Source organism: Chelonoidis abingdonii, chromosome 1 (assembly GCF_003597395.2).
Source record: "Chelonoidis abingdonii isolate Lonesome George chromosome 1, CheloAbing_2.0, whole genome shotgun sequence".
Lineage (NCBI taxonomy): Eukaryota > Metazoa > Chordata > Testudines > Testudinidae > Chelonoidis > Chelonoidis abingdonii.
The window spans coordinates 179,303,128-179,325,268 of record NC_133769.1 but is presented as its reverse complement, the minus strand read 5'-3'; the positions used below and the strand labels follow the sequence as shown (position 1 = coordinate 179,325,268).

Here is a 22,141-nt window from a genome sequence, read left to right as displayed (position 1 = left end):
AACAGATTTTTAAAATATATTTTCATCAGCTGAAGCGATTCATCCCCCATCCTTAATCAAGTCCCAGCAGCAAGAAGAAAGGTATCGGCTTTGGTGCTGGCTGGCCAGGGGAACGTGGCACAGAACATAGATTACGTGCCAATCTGCACAAGATGAGCTAGGCTTACTTAGACTGGACTGGCTGGGCAGGTATAACTGGGTTAAGAAAGCATATGAGGGTGCCACTAAACTGTAGTTAGCCCTATTCCAACCCTGCTAAATTTTTACCTAAACTTGCCCAACCTCCCAGGAAGGAGAAGTCACCAACACTCCCAGTCTAAGCTCTCTTTAGCACGAATTAGCCAGGTACCTGGGGACTTTGCATTGCAAATTCTACACTGGAGACAACTGAGCTCAGTTGCTTTTGGTTTTTCAAGTCAGAACCAAGACACAATCTTCAGAATGCCCCTACAGCTCCATCACTTTCAGAGCAGCAAAAACAAAAACAAAAACAAACCAGGATGAAACTAGAGGATGAAGGCAAGAAGAGTTCACATAACTCCTATGCTGTAAGGCAGGGGTGGCCAACCTGCCACTCCAGAGCCACATGCGGCTCTTCAAAAATTAATATGTGGCTCCTTGTATGGGCACTGACTCCAGGGCTGGAGCTACAGGTGCCAACTTTTCCCATCTCTAACTTCTATGAACTGGAGACTTGTGTTGCAGCCTGCCCGTTTTTCATAAATTCATAGCACCTGAAGATAAACGTCTCAAGGCGTTTTAGGAGCACCTCATGTTGTGGGCTTCAGGAAATACCGAGGAAAGCTGAGGGGGAATCCAGCCCAAACCCAGATTCCCTATACACACAGAGGAACCCACATCATGCTGTGTATTGAGCTATAAAACAAAAAATAAAACAAACAATGTCATAATTTTTATTAAATGGCGGAAGGAGTGAACCTTCAAGCGTGAGTGATGCGACTTTAAAAATATCAAATCAGTCCAACAGTTCGCGATTGAAGTGTCTTGGCTTCATAGCACAAGGCACCTGTTCCGAGTGGGAGAGAATAACCAGCACAATAGCTCAGGGTGCAAACAGTGGCCAAAAGGAACAGGATGCATTAGCACAGCAAGACGTCATTGTGCTGACAAGGAGTCAAACAGCAGCTATCAGAGGCAGGCTGCACTACAATCCCACCTGACCTCAGAGACAGATGGCTCCAGAGCCCTCAGACCTGTTCAGAGAGCCTTCCCTGATCGCCAGGTCCCAGAGCCACCTTTTGTAACTAACAGGAACAGATTGTTCAGTTACCATTTACCATCAACCACAATAGCACTAAGTGATCCAGAAGTCCAGACAATGCAGTTTCTAAAACCTCCCCATGCCCCCCTGCGTACCCCCACCTGTCCCACATAGGTATTTTTAGCATCTCTATTCTCTCTCTCTCACCGGCCCTTTCTACCACCGAAAAAAGCTGTTCAACCTAATGAGGGATTTAAAAATTCATAACGTAATGAAAGGAAAAATGGTTGGTTCCACTTTGGAGAAAATGAGAACAGTAACTCACTCAAGGCTCAGCAGCTCTTCTTGAACGGCTATTCTTTACTCCTGCGTGGGTTAAAGGAAATGGAGGACACGCATGTGTGCTAACAAGAATCCAAGAGGAGGAAACCTGGCTGCAAACCTCACTCCCTCCAGTAACTAGAAGCATCCCCCACTCACCCACAAGGAGTCACTGCCCTGACTCACAGGAGGAGTTCTCATGCTAGCTAACAGAATGCTCTGCAAGATGCCAGGAGAGACTATTGCATTTCAGGTGGAAAAACTACCACTGAGCAGAAGAAACGGTTGATTGCTCCACATGACCTGCTACTTTGCCAGCTTCCTCCTTGGGCTCCATTCATGCAGTCGAGTCCCATACTGCCTCCCTCAGGAAGGGAGCTCAGGGCAAATTTGAACATGCTTTCCCCAAAAGGCAGGGTGGGATGCAACTGCTGTTTAGTGATGTTTAAAAGGAAGGCAGAGAGAAGCAGCCAATGTTTGTTATCCCCAGGTCAAAAGCAGGTAGGCAGGCAACACATCTAGGATTTTCTAGGCAGTTCATATCAGCTTCTCTTGGAGGAAGGGACAACTTTACAAAGTTAGTGCACATCCGCCACAAAAAAAAAAAACACAAAAAAAAACCAACCCCAATTGTGAGCCACGTTTTCCTGTAGGAAAGCAACTTGCAGTCCCAGTTGCCTTTGAAAGCTTTGTCTCCTATTTGTCCCCTATCATAAACTTCTTAATTGGCCATCTCTCACCCTGCTTGGCCATTGTCAAGGTCCAAAGTATTTCAACAACATGTCCCTTCCCTCTCTCATAACCACCAAGTGGAGGCCTTCGTCCCAGGCAGAACCTGAACTCTGATCCCCCTTGCAGCAAACCCAACCCCCTGGGCAAGAGGGCCCGGGTTCAAGGACTGGGGTACTTGGCCTAAGTGACTGACTGGAGCCAAGTCACCTCTTAGTTCTTCAACATCTGCCCCAATCTAGGAGACCCCCATCCTTTCCCTTCCAAAGAGATTACCTTCCACCCTCATAACCCACTTGCAACTGGTTCTCTTCCACCCCAACAGGCAGAATGTGTCCCACTCCACACCAATGCAACAGTACAGCAGACTTTGTTTTCCTTCATGGAGTCACCTGGCAGCCTCTTACTGATCTCTCCCCTTGACCAGATAGCCTCATGTCTCCATGACACAGCTTCTCCAGTTAGCCACCTTCAAACTTTAGAAACTGGCCAATCCACAAGGTGGTCATCCCTAACCCCAGCACACCATTAGACTGGCCTGCTAGAAAGAGTTTGCCAGTTCAAAAGCTTACAGTGCTCCCGGTGTGCAGCTCTCCGCTTTCCCCAAGAGATAACTCCCCTCTTCCCTACCAGCAGCTTTCTGCTTCCTTCACCATTTTAGATGCACGAGTCATGCATCTACTCAAAATTTCTTCTTCTACTCCATGGATCGCTCTGCTCCTCCACCTAGCTCTCCTACTCCAGACTCAGGAACCTCTGATATTTCTCACCCCCACAATCACTGTCCCCTCCCCTATCCACCATCTTCACCCCATTCATGAATGCTTAAAATAATTCAGGAATTAAAGTTGTTAAACTCCAGGTTAACATCCATAATCCTAAAGGGTAAAAAGCCTTCACAAGAGCTAGTGATTGCTCAGAGTTGGGAGAGAGAGACAAAACGATTTGGAAACCAGTCTATTTTCTGCATTTCTCTTCCCTTGTTACTTCAGCTTCTAGGGACAGTTTGTATTAAAAACCAAGATCTATGTTTCTTAGGAGTCCATCTGCTCCTGCTATTTATATCCCCACCAGAGGTCAGAACCCTCTGTTTTACGTGGTGACAACTGAGATGTCACAAATATGTCACAGGGAGATGAATGTGACTTCTTGTGGGGGAATAAATATCAGGGAAGATGTACTTATTTTCATATAAGATTTTGGTTATTTACAACTGCTCCTTAGACATTAAGGAAATGAGGAAAAACATGCACAGAAAACATAGAAGACAGCACTGTCCAAAGAGATTGATTTGCAACGATTCCCCAGAAGACACCTTTGAACACTTTCCTCCAAAAATTTAAGTTTGTAAGGGAGAGAAAAGCCCAGTCAAAGCACTACTTGCATGATCTCTGACAAGTAGAATATGTAACTATTATATTATTATATTATTTCCCAAAAATATCAATCCCAAGTTGGTTTTTTCTAAGGATGAAGTCCTCTAAAATGCCAAACTCTGCACATTCAGCTATAGGGTGAATAAGCAGCAATGCTTTGCCATGCTACAGCACTTTTTGTCCCAGGATGTCAATAAGCACTTGACGTATATTAATTGATCTGCACAGTCCTGCAAGTTAAGTCACTATTATCTTCATTTTACAGATGGGAAGACTGAGGCACAGAATTTAAAGTGCCTTATACACAGTCACAGGGCAGAGTCAGAAGGAGAACACCTGTGTCCTTGCTTCTAGGCTCATGCTATTTAGCAGAGGACATCACACAACCTTCTCCAACCACAAAGCCGTGCATATTCTGACATACCCAGGGTGGATAAGAGTGGATCAAATCTCTATCCACAGCAACCCCCTAGTTGTTATTCCACTCACTTATTCTAAAAGGGGGGAGCATAGTGAGCTGATTATGGCATGGCACTTGGAGTCAGGCATTCTGGAGTCTGTTCCCAGCTCTGTTTAAGATTCACTGAGACACCTCAGGCAAGGCATAATGTCTATGCCTGAGCTCCCTCAGTTGTTAAATTGGGATACCACTGATCTAAACCTGACAGAGATGTGCAGAGGCTTTAATTAAAGTTTGAAAACAACTCAGAGATCCTTTCTCTGAAAGGTGCTAGGAAAATGCCAAAACAAAGCAGCTCTTTCTGATTTGTCTAGTACAAAGGAAAAGACAACTTCACTACCCTCACCACAGGAAGCTCATCCCACTCCTTGTTCATTTCAGGATCCATTTCAACATTTCCCCTTTGTTTTCAGGCCTCATGAACCTTGCCTGTGATTGTCTTTATGCTTATCTAGCACTGGCTTTCTCTCTTCCCCGCCACACAGTTTTGCCCCCTTTGGCATGAAAGCTCTCTTCTCTGTACTGTCATTTGGAACAGGCTTCCTATTTTCTGCACACAAATCAATTCTATGTCCTGCTTTCAGCCAAGATTTGAAATGCCTTTCTCCCTTGCCTGCACCTCTTGGTTTCTCTCCTCTTTTTAAGTCTTAATACTGGAGTCTTAATTTATTCTCTTATGCTGTCTTTACACCATTGTTTCATATAATCTATACTATACACACATTCTCTTCTCTTGTACTTTTTCCTTAGTCAAGCATTTTGGGACACAGCACGCATGGGACATACCACATAAGGGGCTTAATAAATTCTAGCACAGTTAACCCAGGACGAAGCCAATACTTAGTGATCCGGGTTTCAGACAACCAAGATAAAGCAAACACCTTACCCATCAGTTTCATCTTGGCACTGTAACTCCCGAAGTACCTCTCGTCAGTGGTGGGTGTGTGGCACTCGTACTCGCCAGCATCCCGGTCCTGGAGCTCCATGATGTGCAGCAGGACAAAGTCCCCCTGTACCCTCTCTACATAGATCTCCCCACTCCGCACACGCTGGGTGTAGATGGCGTAAGGGAAGGAAGGATCCATGGTGCTGATAATCTGCACTTCCCGCTCTAGGGCAGATGGCAGGTAAATGGACCACTGGAAATTCTGCTCTGAGGGACCCTGGTAGCCAGTGACCTTGCACCAGATGGTGATGTGGGAGCCCTCAGTACGGTATAGAGGGCCTTCCTGAACAGTGACCTGACGCTGTGCCAAGGCCATGCCTGTAAAAGAGGAAGGGCAAAAAGTTACTCCAAAAAAATTAAGAAGTAGTCCACAGACTTTGCTATTTAGCAAATTAATACTTCACATACACACACCCCTTTCATTCAGTTTTCATGACAGCCTTAGGGGATGGTTAACCTAGTTACTAGAAGGGCACATAGATGATAAGTGATTTGCCCAAGATCAAAAAGGGAGCCAGGAGCTGAGCTCTGAGTAGAATCCAGGCGCCCTGACAGCCAATCACTGGACAGCACTCAATGTCCCACCCCAGTTAGCAATTTTCTTATGCCTGCACCCTGTAAATCGCTATTGATATGAAAATTGTTTGAGAGTCTGAATCAAAATGCTTTGGCCTTTGCCAATGCACCCTCCTAGCTGCTTCACAGTTGCTGACCAAAAGTAAAGCCCTTTAAGAGATATGCTAAAAGAAGCTTTATGTTGGACTAAGACCTTTTCCTGCAGTGCTAAGAACCCAGACACAAGACTATTGTGCTAGCTCAATAAGAAACCAGATCGGAAAGTGAAATGGATCATGCCAGGGTCACCATCCAAATCGGGTCAAAACCAAAAACTAACATCATCATCAGAGGTAAAAAGCTAAGATAATGATTTTTAAATTTTGGTTTTAAACATCTAAGGTGTTTATATAGGTGAGGGATATTTTTAGCATTGGTTTTTACCTTGGCAGTGTCCAGGGAGGTGAGAGGACAGACGGACATGGGGAGAAGAAATAACAGCATTTAGCACAGTGAGACACATATACTGGGGCTAGTCACCCCTCGCTGCTTGGATCAAGATGGAGCAGTACATGGTGGGACATGTGATCTCTGCAGGCTGTATCACTGTTGAGAATAGAGAGGATGACTGCAATCTGCTACATTTTATACCAATTATTTATGATCTGGCAGCCCCAGCATACGGATAGCACAGCCCCCAATGGGCCAGTGTTCAGGAGCTCCAAATTACTGAAATCTGGTTTGTTTGCATCTACATCCAAGGTTCTGGGGTTTGCCAATCATAGCGGGTACTCAAAAGTTATTGCATTACCAGCAGTACGTACACATGGTGAGGCCAATCACCCTGGCTCCTGTTACTGTTTACTTGTGATCATAAAACAGCAATAAGCCGATTTAAAGCAGTCCACCATAATCATATTTGCAAATATTATTTTATTTAAAAAATGGATCATAATGATGATGCTGAATTCCAGAAGGGAATTTAATCTTTCCAAAAACTAACCACTGCAAGTGAAAAAGGTAGTTTGCCACCTGACGATTATTGACTCAAGCCCTCCCCTCCTTGAGGGCAGCAGAGTCCAGATATGAAGTTTTCCCAGCAGAAACCTTGGAACGAATCCAGAAGAGATTGTTCTTACCAGCTCTAAAACAAATTGTGAAAAATGGCTCAGCATATCCATCAGGCCATGCAGCTGAACAGATGGCGTGCAATTCAAACTATTAACTTGGACTCAGCTCACTGCTGCTCCAAATTATGTTTCTTTTTCCTCTTTATAAAATAATGTGATTTAAGAGGAAGAAAGGAATGGGGTCAGGAAAAGCAGACACAAAGGCTCCTGTGCTGCTAGTCATGCCAGTATCTCCATCCCAATGGTGCCATGGCACAGGTTACACTGTTGCCAATGATAACAATACCCCAATTCCCTGCCCTGTGGAGTCAGGGATTTGCACAGACAATGGGAGCTATGCCCTTTGACATGAAGAATTAAATGTCAAGTTCTATATTATATATTATATTAAAGATTGCAACACCAAACAAAAGTCTTGCAGGAAAAAAACAATTTGTGACCATGTAATTAAAAACGGTATCATAATGCATACGCACAACGGGAGAAAGCTAGTGTGGCCCAGGCAGCCTAATTCTGGCACTTCCTAATTTCTTAGGAATGCATCACTTGATTATAAAGTTATTTTAATGCAGTGCTCTTGTTTGTTCTATTTGTTTTAAAACGTAATTTTCAAGCTTGGTCTGTTTGTTTTAAACAAATTGAAAAACAAGTTTATCGTGTGTAAACCTTTTGACCCTCACATGGGTCGTCAGCCAGACTGGGAACTTTAGATCCATAGCACAGACCTCTGCCACCTGAACTAGAGAAGTAACTGCTAGCAATAGTAGGCCATTATCACCTGTGGACCAGCACTAGAGGAGAATGACAGTGTCTGTTGTCAGCAAGCATTTGTGAAATCCATTGGCATACGAATGTGGGGGCTCAGGAATCTTGGTTTCTATTCTAGGTTTTGAAGGGAAGGAGTCTCTACAAATACTTCTTCACAGGTCATCCCCTGCAGCACTGTGGGCGAGGTCAAGGTCCTTGAAGGGGAAAAAGGACACCTAACACCTCTTCTGGGGTCTCTTCCTTGAGCTTCTGGGCTTAGGGAAGCTTCTGCAAGAGCTTGGGGAAATATGGCCAGTCTTGGCCTAATATCACGGGATAAGGTAGGTCTGCAGACACATGTACCTTCATCTGGTTCTTGGTGCCCAGTCAGTCAGTGAGTCTTATTGTCCTGGAGGGATCCGTAAAACATCGCCATGGATACATTTAATAGGGATTTTCCCCTTCTCGGGTATTCACTCTGGGATATCCATTCTGGGACAAACGTTTGGTCAGACGCCACATCTATGATGGTTATAGCCTGTTGTCCCTTTACTTCAACTGGGATTGTGAATTGCGCTGGGCTTTTCCTCCCCAGTCCACACCTGCCCGAAGTTACACTCCCCAGAAGGGCAGTCTGAAAAATTGATGCCCTTGTTGTCCACAGGAGTAACAGGTTATTCTGTCAGTCCTTTGTTTTCTAATGGCCATGTCATCTTGTCTCTGGGTGGGTTCTTCGCTCCTGTGCAGGTTTGGAACAAGGAGTCAGTGGGTGTTTAAGGGTGTGGATCTGTTGTAGTGGGGAAATCTTACCCCTTGGCCCTGAGGTACACCCTATCCCTTATGCTATCCATTGACTAGCTAGCTGCATGGGCTTTCTTGGCATTTATCCAAGAGGGACCACCACTTTTGGGTCTCCAGCCCATCTCCTTCCCTGGTGTATCCAGAGTCATCATTTCCTCCATAGCAGGTCCCTGAATGACTTACATAGCCATTTAGTCCTCCATGAGGTGAGTGGCCTCAGCTAGGGTTCTCAGCCAGTCCCTACAAACCCAGTCTTGGCCAGCGAGTGGAAGGATCTGTATAAATTGTTCGAGGACTATGAGTTCAGCTGTCTGGGGTCCTGTTTGGGTCTCTGGATTTAACCAATGCCCACAGAAGTCCTTAAGCCTTTGGATGAGCACCTGGGGTCATGCTGGGGGGAGGGGGGAAGTACTCATAGCAAAAATGCTAACAGTAGGCTTCTTTGTCTAGGCCTAACCTCTCTAATATGGCTGCCTTCACTAGTCTTGGGCTACTATGTTGATGAGTCCCCAATATAAAGCTTGGGCTTCCCTCATGAGGAGTGGGGCGAGGCAGATCACCCACTGAGCCTGGGGCCAGTGCGAAGCTGTAGCTACCCTCTCAAAAGTTACTAGGAATGATTCAGGGTCATCATCTGTCACCTTAGGAATCACCAGGGCTGAAGCGTTTCCCTGAATTAAGGGGGAGGCATTTCCTGCAGGGGTGGGAATCTGAGGGGTAGCGGCTGCTACTAGCCCTGCTACTCATAACAACTGTGGGCTGCCATCTGTTTGAACAGCTGTTGTTGCCACTGTTGTTGTTGGGTTTGAGAGTCTGCCAGCCATTGCAGGTGCTGATTCCCCTCCATAGTTCTGTGGCATATACGGGGGAGAAAGAAAAGAAAAAGGGGGACAGGGGGAGTTGGAGTTTTGTGTGTGTGGTTTTTGTTTTTTGCTTCCCTTCTCTGCAGGGATGGTCTGCTGCACAAAATTCCATTTCAGGTACCACGCTGTCACCAGTCCCTACTGTAGTCTTTCGAGGAATCTCTACTGCCCCTGACTGTCTTCCTTTGGTTAGTCCCTGGTCAGGACAGTTTTGGGCCCTGGCCTCTAATTAGGCCTAGGGGTTTGCTCTAGTCTCTTTGGCTGTGTTTCAGGAGGCAACTTAGTGCAGGGGTGTTGCCCCTTCGCTGTCCCAGAACTTTCTGCCTCCTCTTCCTTCTCTCCTTTTATAATAAGTATTGTATCCCCCATTGGTTGCAGCTGGGGGTGCCTGCCTCAGTGATTGGCAGTTGTGTGTGTAGGCTGGAGAGGTTCCTCTCCGCCCTTCTGCTTCTGCTCAGTAGGGGGGTTGTAGACCCCTTTGCAAGCTCACAGAGGGAGTTCTTCTACAAAGCATACGGAAGTCAGGATTGGCATGTGGCTGATATTTCATTGGTACAGCTGGCATTTAATTGCAAATCCAGTATAGTTTACGGACGATACCAGGACTGGTAAAGAAGAGGTAGAGGAAACAATGTAGTGCTTTAAAAAATAAAATAAGAGGAGGTTTGGGCAGCTGGTCTTCACTGGTCTAAGCTAACAACAGAAACAATTTCCACTCAGACAGCTTAAGGAGTTCAGTGTTGAAACATGGGATTTTATGGTCTGTATTATGGCCATTTGATAGGCTATTCCCCTATACAAACAGCACTAAATTGTGAGCGTGTGCCTATGTGTAGGCAGGGAAAGAAGAAAATGTATATGTCGGATTTAGCGACAACAGACTGGCATCTGCAGCAGACCACAGGCCCTGGCAGGAATTCTGCAGTAATTAAGACAATTAAGACATGAGAGCTAAAAAGCAGTTAAACTAAACACAGATTTGCAATGCCGAAAAGATGCCCTGGGCTCACATTACCCAACAGCAGGTGCTAGAGCCAAGTGCATAACCTACGATGCCTACCGCTCTTCCCCTTCAGAGCTGAGATTCATTCAGGGACTCTCATAAAGGAAAGAATGGCACAGCAGCCAACCCCCCGCCCACCAGCCATTAGGTCCACTCTGCCACCCTCACCAACCACTCAGGGCTTTGTTTCAAGGCAAACTACAACAAAACCCCACAGGCTCCTCTGGCTTTACTGCTCCCAGTGCCACAGACTGTAAGGGCTTGGCTACATTAGAAATTTCAAAGCGCTGCGGGTGTAGAGTGCAGCGCTGGGAGCGCTGATTACACTGACACTTTACAGCGCTGCATCTTGCAGCGCTCAGGGGGGTGTTTTTTCACACCCCTGAGCGTGAAAGTTGCAGCACTGTAAAGTGCCAATGTAGCCAAGCCCTAAGAGATCTGGAAGAAAAAATAAAGATAACAATATAGGCTGAAGGAGAGGAAAAGGCAACCCTGGGGAAAAGGCAGAAAATACTTATTGGTGTTGGAAAAATCAGTTTTCAGAGTCCATGATTTCTTTATATGGTTCTTACTTAGTGCCCCTCCTCTCCCCCACAACAACAGTATCCTTCCCCCAACCAGCAAAAAGTTAATGAGTCAGCGTGGGGAAATCACACAACAAGCCATGTTGCTGAGGGTGTTGTGTGGGAAACGAAGGATCAGAGAAAAAGCTGGCTTGTTTTGGCCCAACAAAAGCGGTTTGTGCCCCTACTCGTGGAAAGAAATGCGCAAAGAAAGGCTCATGAAGACCTTGTCTTCACTTTTTTTTTTTTTTTTTTTTTTTAAATAAAGTGTTTACACCTTGGGGTCACTCACGTATGTGAGCTACCCTGAAGTAAAAAAGAACAGCGACGACCAGGCACCTGAGTTTTACCATGAGGTAAACTCACCTAGATCAGCACAATATCCCTGTCTAGAGCTGACATTGAGGTAAATTCACCACACAGTAAAACTAACGTAACTGGTCTTTATTATTCTTTTTTTTTTTTTAAATTTCAGGATAGCTCACATGCATGAGTTACTCAGGTTTACAAAGGCAGATTTTTTGAGCAGTGAAAATGACCCATAAGTAAGCACTACACGGGGAGCAATTAGACAATCTTTCCCAAGGGACTGTTGATCCCTGCCCAGTGTCTGTCAGAGTGTAAAGCCTGATCAGGGCTGCAGCCTGGAGCAGCTTCTTCATCCCATTTGTATGAAAGGGGAAAGAATTCCAAGCTAATTCTGGGCTTGCAAGAACCAATCTTCTCCATTCACATACAAATCCACCACAAAACAGCCATCTTCTTTTCTCTGCAAAATACTGAATTGTGTTATATGGGAGCCCTACTACTGTTGCAGGACAATACCAGAATGGAGACAAACCACTGTGGCAATCCTCCATCTGCAATTCTGGTGAACCTCCAATTAAGACAAAAATGAAAATGAGGCTTGAGCACAATTTTGGGATAAGTGAAATACACAGCAGGAACCGCCTCAAAATACATTAATCTGGCGGCAGGTTGCAAAGACAATGCCATAAAAATGAATGCCTGGTATAAAACTCTATCAGCATTACTATGAAGCCTTATTCTAGTCAGATACTTGATTATACTTGATGGCACCATTTGTATTTTGTCATGCCAAGACAGTTAATTGAATCAAAAGAAAGACTGAACCACCTGCAGGACAACTCTGCCCCTCTTCTACTTTTCTGCCCTTGTATTTTAATTGCATTGCCTCTCTCTGCTTTATCATTAATTTCCAGCTCAATATCCCTATTTGTCTGCTCCTACCACAGTCACAGCACTTTTTTCCAGGCCACTCCCCATACATGGAATACCCCTCCCAGAACTGATCCTAGAGGCCATTAACTTCTCATTCAAATTCCTCCTTAGAGGCTACGTCTACACTACGGGATAAATTCGAATTAGCTTAAACCGATTTTATAAAACAGATATTATAAAGTCGATTGTGCGCGTCCATACTGGGCACATTAATTCGGTGGTGTGCGTCCATGGTCCGAGGCTAGCGTCAATTTCTGGAGCGGTGCACTGTGGGTAGCTATTCTGTAGCTATCCCATAGTTCCCGCAGTCTCCCTCGCCCCTTGGAATTCTGGGTTGAGAGCCCAGTGCCTGATGGGGCAAAAATTATTGTCGTGGGTGGTTCTGGGTACAGCCTCACCCCTCCCTTTGTAAAGCAGCAGACAACCATTTCGCGCCTTTTTTCCTGGGTGAACTGAGCAAACGCCATAGAACACAGCAAGCATGGACCCTGCTGAGATCAGTAACGCAATCGTGGACGTTGTAAACACCTCGCGCATTCTCGTGCAGTCTATGGTGAACCATGAACTGCAAAGGCAGGCGAGGAGGAGGCAGCTACCGGCAGCGCGGCGACGAGAGCGATAGAGGACCATGGACACTGAATTCTCCCTAACGCGGGCCCCTGCGTTTTGGAGCTACTGCTGGTAATGGGGCAGGTTCTACCATTGAACGCCGATTTTGGGCGCGGGAAAACAAGCACAGACTGGTGGGACCGCATAGTTTTGCAGGTGTGGGACGATTCGCAGTGGCTGCGAAACTTTCGCATGCGTAAGAGCACTTTTCTTGAACTCTTGTGACTTGCTTTCCCCTGCCCTGAAACGCCATAATACCAAGATGAGAGCAGCCCTCACAGTGGAGAAGCGAGTGGCAATAGCCCTCTGGAAACTTGCAACTCCAGACAGCTACCGGTCAGTCGGAATAAATGCATCGTGAACCAGATGCATTATTCAATCAGGAACTGGTTTGGCAGGTTTATTAAAAAAAGAAAAAAGGAAGCCATTTTGAGAATCAAAACAAAACATCTTCATGGGAGCTAGAGTACATGAATCAGCATTAAATCCAAACTAGGACCCTTTTTTAAAGTTCATTTAAGTATTCCAGCTAAATACTCAGAAACGGTTGTTTGTTAGCATGGGTATCAATAACATACCCATAGTAAAGCTAAATTGGCCAAAACGGCAGGAACAAGTGGACAAGTACTAAGAAAGTACTTGAAACAATGTAAGATTAAACTAAATCTACATACCCTATATAGCTTTCTAACTATCGGCTCCTTTCGTAAGCTACAAATAGCTCCCTGGGGTGGTGCACATAACACAACCTGTAATTTCTTTCCTCGCCCCAAAATTACTTTTAGCTTGAATCTAGGAAGTAGCTTTTCTTTACTTGCAGTTAAATTGTAGGATAAAAAAGGGTAATTGAGAATCGTTCTAGTAGCTTGGAGACACCTTATTTTAAAACTCTCAAGGCTGGATTGTGCCATGTCTGCATGACCCTACACTGGGACCATTGGATGACCTGCAGCAGCCCAAGGAATGATTGGGGAGAGCTAGAATCCCTTTTTGAGCATCCCATGGCACAAGGGATGTGCTGGTTACAACACTGGGGCCCTGCTGTCCCCCATTTCAAGGATGATCACTCGTTTCAATCTCAGCGTTATCTACATTCCACACAAACATGTCCCCTGGCTTTTATTTCTGGAATGTATTTATGCTGGAGCTAAAGAATTGTGACGCTTATGCCACCACTTTATGGCCCGCTCCATTTTCAAGAGAATCCAGGCTGCCGGAACCAAATGAGACATCAGGAGCCCTGAGAACATTAAAAGCCATTTAAAGCTATTCTGCTTACATCTTTTACTGCAGCACTCGCTGCTGGTGAGAATGAAGGCTGCGGGGGAGAATGTTAATGTAATGAATATTCATTAAATGATGTTACTCTTGCTCACAATGGGTCCCATCAGGTTCCTCCAACAATGGAGGATGCTTTTTGGAAGTTTTTTTACTTGTTGGTGTTTAATGACTTTATGTAGCTCAGAAGGCACTTAAGGAGTAGTTAAAGATTTCCAAGCTAGGCGTTGTATAAAGGTTTTATCAGCATGAGTTGTGATGGATACATTATGCCCAAGTGGTGACATTATGAATGAGTTATGCAGATCCTTTGAGCAGCAGGAGTTTCAAAAACTAGGCTGTTCATCTGAAATTAAGTTCAGTGTTCTAAAAAATAAGCTAAAAATATAGGTGATATGCCATGGATGTTGCTTCTCAGAGCTGTCCCTAAGCACAAGTAAGAGGACTGGGTATTTGAGTATTCACATTGCATCAGGAACAAATCTGAGGGCTAGTTACTGGCAAGAGTGGGTAGTGCTCTTTAAAAATTAGTAGATATGTCTGCTGAAAATGGTAAGTAGAGAAATATTTACCAGTGTTGGCATTTAAAATGGCGTCATTGGGTTTCAGGGACAACAAGCTTTTGAAATGATTTGTGCAGTTCACAACTCTTCCTGAGCTGTGGCTTCAGGTAGACACTGTGAGCTTATGCTACTGCATCCCATTTGTTCAGAAGATTTTTTTCCTTTTTTCCCCCAATCATAATATTTGTTAAATCAGAGCTTAAATTCTGCAGAAACTGAGGGGACCATTAGAAAAGTTCTAATACAGGTTAGTCCAGGCAGCTGATTTCCCCAGTCCAACAGTGGGACTTATAAATGGCAGATCGAAGGCTCCAACCCCTTGGCTGTCAGTGATTCTAGAGAAAAAAGGCCTATTAGATCTGACAGCTAGCTTTCTCCTAGGGGTTCCACTTATCTCAAGTTAGAGTGACCAGATAGCCGGGGTGAAAAATCAGGACGGGGTGGGGAGTAATTGCCGCCTATATAAGACAAAGCCCCAAATATCAGGACTGTCCCTATAAAATTGAGACATCTGGTCACCCTGTCTGATGTCTGGTGCTAGATCTTTGGTCCTGCTGGTTTCCATATTGCCTTGTGAAAGGGCGCAGATGAGACATGTAGTTAGCAAGGTGACAAGTATACTATACAGCTGATTTAAAGTTAAAAGTTAAAGACTATACATGGGCAGTCAATTAATCGCAGTTAATGCATGTGATTAACGCAAAACAAATTAACTAGATTAAAAACGTTGTGACTAATCACAGTTTTAATCGCACTGTTAAACAGTAGTAGAATACCAATTAAAATTGATTATAAATATTTTGGATATTTTACTACATTTTCAAATATATTTATTTCAATTACAACATAGAATACAAAGTGTTCAGTGCTCGCTTAATATTATTTTTTATTACAAATATTTGCACTGAAAAAAAAAAAACACCCAACAAATAGTATTGTTCAGTTCACCTCATACAAGGCCACTCAGTCCTATTTCTTGTTCAGCCAGTTGCTAAAACAAGCAAATTTGTTTACATTTATGGAAGATAATGCTGCCCACTTCTTATTTACAATGTCACCTGAAAGTGAGAACAGGCATTTGCGTGGCACTTTTGTAGCTGGCATTGCAAGGTATTTACATGTCAGATATACTAAACATTCACATACCCCTTCATATTTTGATTTGTAGGCTCTAAAATTTTACATTGTTTTGTTTTTTAGTGCAGTTACGTAAAAAATAAATAAATCTACATTTGTAAGTTGCCCTTTCATGATAAAGAGATTGTGCTACCGTACTTGTATCGGGTGAATTGAGAAATACTATTTCTTTGTTTATCTTTTTATAGTGCAAATATTTGTAATAAAAATAATGATATAAAGTGAACATTGTACTTTGTGTGTGTTGTAATTGAAATCAAAATATTTGAAAATGTAGAAAAACCTCCCAAAACATTGATAATACATTTAAAATGGTATTCTGTTATTGTTTAACAGTGTGATTAAAACTTAATTAATTGCAACCAATTTTTTAATGTAGTGATTAATTGTGATTATTTTTTTTTAATCGTTTGAGAACCCTAGGCTATATCTTTCATTATTTGGACTCTCCTAGCAGCTGATCAAGGCAAGTCAGGGCTGAAGTAACAAAACATTATGTTACATGGTGTTTACATGGACATTGGCTCACATTTTGGCACAGACAGGTCATTTTCCATTAGGTGTTGCTGAATTTTTCAGTGATTGAGGTCTCTAAAGCCAGTGCCGTCTCTACAATGAGAATATATTTTGCTGTTGGGATCTATCTATTATGGGAGATAATATGGCAATCTTGAAGCATTATTAATGGTTGTGTTTGCCAGTGCCTCTGAGTTCTGATTGCTGTCCAGAGCGGTCACACTGGTGCACTGTGGGATACCTCCCGGAGGCCAATAACGTCGATTTCCGTCCACACTAACACTATTCCTGATATAGTAATATTGATTTTAGCGTTATTCCTCTCGTTGGGGAGGAGTACAGAAATCGATTTAAAGAGCCCTTTAAATCGATTTAAAGAGCACTGTAGTGTGGACGGATGCAGCGTTAAATCGATTTAACGCTGTTAAAATCGATTTAACGGCGTAGTGTAGACCAGGCCAGAGATAAGCTAACTAATGATGGCTACATAGAAAAGCTGCCAGGGATGCTTAATAATAATCAGCATGGAAATATCAAAGCATGGCCATGCAAAACAGGATCAACCCATGAAGTTCTTTGTTCTTCCAATTCAATTCCTCTCAATTCACTCATCTCTGCTAGTTGCTCATTTTCACAGCAGATGTTTATGAATCCTTTACAAAAATGTTTCCACTTTGCGATCGATAAATATGAAAGAAGTGACATTTCTTTTAATCACTATAGTGTGTTCTAGCTGTGACTGGCTTGCCAAATTCCAATTGTGGCAAAGGCCTTGTGCTTCTGTTATAGTTACGTATTCATTTTGACACATCTAATCTCTGCCAAGATCAGAGTTGCTTGTCATCCTTTCATTGTTTCTCAGATCTGGTAAGAAAGTATGCATGTCTGTTATATAGACGTTCCACTGTCGAGTTTCCATATTGTGATGTTGTTGCTCAGTAGTTGCATAGTGTTAAGTCCGATCATCTCTTGAGACAACAGCTTTTATGAGCAAGTCATTCACTATATGGATTTCACATTCTCCTAATCCATTTGCTTGAGGGTTACTAGAATTACACGTTAAAATTTGTAAATTTTACAGGAATTTATTCTCGAACTGCAGCCTATTGTATGTTAGTCCTTGAACCTTCCTGACACGTAACTGTGGATTTAATGTATTTGATCACAGTTGATCCTGACTACCTTCAATAGTCATTACTTTTGGTTTTAACCCATAAAGCCCTAAATGGCCTAAGATCATACTACCCAAGAGACCATCCCTCTCCCCACTATACATTGCAACTGCTGTGGTCGGGGATGTGCTGATGAAGATATAATGGGCAGTGGGGAGGTGCTACTGGTAGGACATTTTCTGAAAGAACCTCAGAGCTCTGGAATGCCCTCTTGACCCTGGTCCAAGATAGTCCAGATCTGGCAACTTTCAGAATATACTGAAGGGCCTGTACATTTCACCTGGCCTTTGAAGCGAGGTAGGTGGACAGAGGTAACAGCTAATGTAGAAGATGGGTAATATTCAAGAACATGCTGAGGCTTAGTAGAAGGAGTGTGCTGATGTAAAACGTTTTGGCTTTGTAATTTTAAATAAGTGGCAGAAGGCTCAGAGCCTGTGTATGGGCACTCTTTCTAGAAGAATTTCTAATTTTTGGAATAAAGTTGCTAAAATAGTCCAGGACAAACATCAATTCTGACTCTGTTCACGTGGCATTAGATACTTCCCATTGTATCTCTCTCTACTTTAGATAGGTTTCACACATGCTCATCACAACCACTTAATCAGAAGCCAGAACAGGCAATCTATTTTTAATACTTAGTTATGTCAAGATGCCCTTCACAAAGCCTTTCCAACATGACCCTTATCACTGTGGGAAAGGTGCACAACAGCAGTTCATTGACAGCTTATGTTTATATTGGGAACATGCAGATGGAAAGCATGGATTTGCCCAGCCTTTACTTATAACTTGTATTACTCCTTGTGTCTTGGATGTTTCCTCTTCCCAACTCATTCCATGTTCCTGACAATACTGTAACATTGTGCTTCTATCATGTTTACATGTGCCATTACTAAAGTGGATAAAAATGCTTTGGTTTTTTTAATTTTTTTTTATTTAAAATAACTTTTTTAAATTAAATTAAAAATTAAATTAAATTTAAATTAATTTAAAAAATAAACCTATTTAAAATTAAATTTACAATTGTCAAGGCCTAAACTTCTCATAATCATTAAAAATTAAATACAAAAAGTATACTAAGCAGTATGTTTGCTGCCAGGTTTTAAAGAAAGTTCCAGCAGTTCAGTGATTCAAGTCACTGGTTAAGCACCTGGAACCTGTGTTTGCTGAAATGCTAAACCAGCTTTTGACATCAGTAGCCTCTTCTGCAGATGCAGAGAGACTATTTTCTTCATTTCAGTTCATTCAACTAATTCAGTTCAAAGCTGAGAAACCAGTTAGGTGTTGAAAACAGAAGGAAAGCTTGCTTTCCGCTTCTAATTTATAACTAGAAATTAGGGGAGAGGACGTGATCTACTAGTTCTAAAATCCTGACGGACATGGTGACCAGAAACAATCAGAATTCACTAACTACAGATAATAATTCCTTAGTTCAATAAATTAGTTTTAAACGCAACCCATATTTTGATCAGAAAAAAATAAAAGATTATGTATCGAGCACATTTAAATGAAATTTTAAACATTTGAACTACTGTTTTTGTGCATTTTAAATTGCATTTTTATCCATATAACTGTGACAAGCCCAAATAAAATGTTAACCTGGTAAGAACTACATCATTCACCATTTTCTTATATAAGAAATGTAAAAATTAAGAATCTGAATAAACGTGCATTGATATTGTGCATCTTTCTGGTTAGCAAAATGAAGTATTAAACTGAATGTGACGATTATATTTAATTGTAAATCAACATGTTTTAATAGTTACTAACCAACAAGAATCATCCTCTGTTTAGGAAAATAAAGTACAAACGCAAAACATGATTAAAATTGCCAATTTATTTTTCTGCTTATTTAAATTAAAATCAGTGATTTAAATTGTTTTGATTTAAAAATCAATCCACTTGGCTGTTTCTGCTTGCCTCAGATCTGGCTGTGCATCATCAAGTAGAGCATAAGTTCTGACAGCACATCTGCAGTTACAAAGTGACATCCAGACTGGAACGAACCTGCAGCCTGCCGCTTCCTGTAGCTCCCATTGGCCGGGAATGGTGAACTGCAGCCACGGGGGGCTGCAGAGGGCCATGTCTGCAAATGGTCAACATCAGCAAAATGTCTCACGGCCTGCAATCAGACTGCCCTAATGGGCCGCATGTGGCCCACCACTGGCCTAAGGGTACATCTACATTGCAATAAAAGACCTGCAGCACAGATCAGCTGGCTTGGGCTCAGACTGCAGCACTATGAAATTGCTGTGTAGATGTCCAGGTTCAGGCTCCAGCCCAAGCCTCAACATTTACACCACTGGTTCTCAACCAGGGACACATGTACTCCTCAGGGTATGCAGAAGTCTTCCGTAAGTACATCAACTCATCTAGATATTTACTTAGTTTTACAACAGGCTACATAAAAAGCACTAGTGAAGTGCTCTTTAGATGAGAGAGATTACATATTCCAAAGCCACAAGACAGGCTTTTTAAAGTTTTAGAACTGTGAGATTCCTCTACTGTTTCCTCTCCTTTCTGCATCTTCACCTGGAAGAGATTTCTCATCAATTAGATATCCCAGCTCAGGACACAATCTTCAAGATTTTATTCATTATAACATCTAATTCTTACTCACCTCCCAAACCTTAAATATAGATTCATAGATTCATAGACTCTAGGACTGGAAGGGACCTCAAGAAGTCATCGAGTCCAGTCCCCTGCCCTCATGGCAGGACCAAATACTGTCTAGACCATCCCTGATAGACATTTATCTGAAGTGCACTGTATACACTCAGTGCTTCAGCAATAGCTACTGTCACAAACAGTACAATTTTTTGCTCTTCTTCCATTTTACTAGCCCTTCCAACTTTCATACTGCGCAAAACTGCTATCTGAACCTCTCAAGTTATTTCAGCATTCCCCATGGGTTTTTAAGGTCGATGAGAGAGTTTCATTTTACAGAACCACAGTCTTTGTGGCAGTCATTTTGACTGTATCTTTCTTGTTTCAAACACTTGAAAACAATGTTGACTGCAATCTGTTCTTTTTGTTGTTGTTCCCCCCACTGCCCCAAGATTCACTGGGAATCATCCTTTCCACTTCTGGTCACATGCCATATTTCAGCTTTAGGATAACATTTATTCGACTAACAACAAGAACCAATTCATAAAGGTAAACAGAAAACTGATATAGTACAGCCTCAGAATTATAAACAGCAGAGTCGCAAACTGACCAATCAACCACACCCTTCATTTGGAAACAGATGTACACAGACAGCAGCAGAGCCAAACAGAAAAAACAACAAAAACAAGCCAAATACAGTATATTACTGTGCTAAACTACTAAAATAAAAAGGGAAAGCAGAACTTTTCATTCAGTTGTAAACTTTTAAAAGAACCACCATAGTGTTATGCCCAGAGTTACAAATATTTCAAAGTTACAAGCAACCTCCATTCCTGAGGTGTTAGTACAGTAGAGCCTCAGAGTTACGGTCCTAATCTAGGCTGGCTGTATTGTCACCTCCAATTCTGCAACCTGTTCCTGTCTCTGTGCATAAGCAAGTCTGCAAGAATAAACAAGAAGTGTAGCACTGTGTACTGTTCTGCAAAATAATGTCAATTTCCTCCAAGTTTAACTTGAGTTGTAGTATTTCCGATGAGAAGCCCAGAAAGGAAAGTAACTGAAATACTTCCCTGATAGGATAGGTTGTCCATTTAGAAAATACAATCTAATTCTAAATTACTGAGGGACAATCATCATTCTGATATATTTTGCTTTCCATAACCAAGTCTCTGTACAACTTTTCACAATTGATGTACCTGAATACTTGGATACTAATATCTAAACTGTATTCTTAAATTTATTCACCTAAATTTGGGTTATTATTGATAATGTACTATATGTATCATATGACTTTTAAAAACAAACTTGTATTTGTGGATAATCTAGCATTATAGCCAAATGTATACTCTTTTCTCAACCTGTGTATTATATAATTTTAACATTAGCTTTAATAAAATTTGTATTTCTGAAGCAAATTCCAGAAACCAAGGTAGCTTTTCCCATGTCCACCACTTACCCACGCACTCCACCCACGAATAGTCTCTCAAACTCCCATTGACAGGAAAGAGAAACGCTATCTCAACCACCCTGGGGCCACCAGAATGGGATCTTCCAATTTACGAGACAGTGACAAGGCAAAGCCAAGACAAAGTGGATGCCTTCCCCACCATTGCCAATGGGGTTCACAGTGGGAGCACTCTTCTAGGACACACCACAATTCCACAAGTCAATCCAGATAGCCAGAAGCAGAGGTACTAAAGGCACATTTCTCCAACCTTGCTCTAGGGGTTATGGGTAAAAACAATAAATAAAATACCAGCAACAGTAAACAATGGAAGTCCACAACAGCTTAGCCAAAGAGACAGCCTGACATTGGCAGAGGAGTTCCATTTCAACTGAATCCTGAAAGTGAAGTAACTAAACAATTGCTTCTAGCCTTTGTCTCTGTTCTAGAGTTTCATCTCCCCAGGGAAAGATTCAACAAGATTTTCCCTTCTACGCTACCCTACACGATTCAGAGTCCACTTACACACAGATTGTGCCTGAGATAGGTCTAGAGCTATTTCTCACCCTGTCATGGTACAATTCCCCACTCTGAACCTTAGCGTCCAAAAGATGGGGTACCAGCATGAATTCCTCTAAGCTCAATTACCAGCTTAGAACCTGTAGTGCTGCCACCAACCAGGAATTCCAGTGCCTGATACACTCTGGTCCCTCCGAAACCTTGCCGGGGGAACCCCAAGACCCAGATCCTCTGGATCTTAACACAAGGAAAGTAAACCCTTTCCCCCACCGTTGCCTCTCCCAGGCTTCCCCTCCCTGGGTTACCCTGGAAGATTACTGTGATTCAAACTCCTTGAATCA

The 22,141-nt window shown here is 42.7% G+C and overlaps 1 protein-coding gene across 2 annotated transcripts in view; it reads right to left on the bottom strand.

Annotated features, from left to right (window-relative positions):
• IGSF3 (immunoglobulin superfamily member 3) overlaps positions 1-22,141 on the bottom strand; it is a 159,466-nt gene that overhangs the window by 109,469 nt on the left and 27,856 nt on the right. For both annotated transcript variants that reach the window (XM_032804829.2, XM_032804830.2), the window contains exon 2: positions 4,995-5,372. In XM_032804829.2, the coding sequence (XP_032660720.1) occupies positions 4,995-5,372 (378 nt within the window). The remainder of the gene's footprint in view (positions 1-4,994; positions 5,373-22,141) is intronic.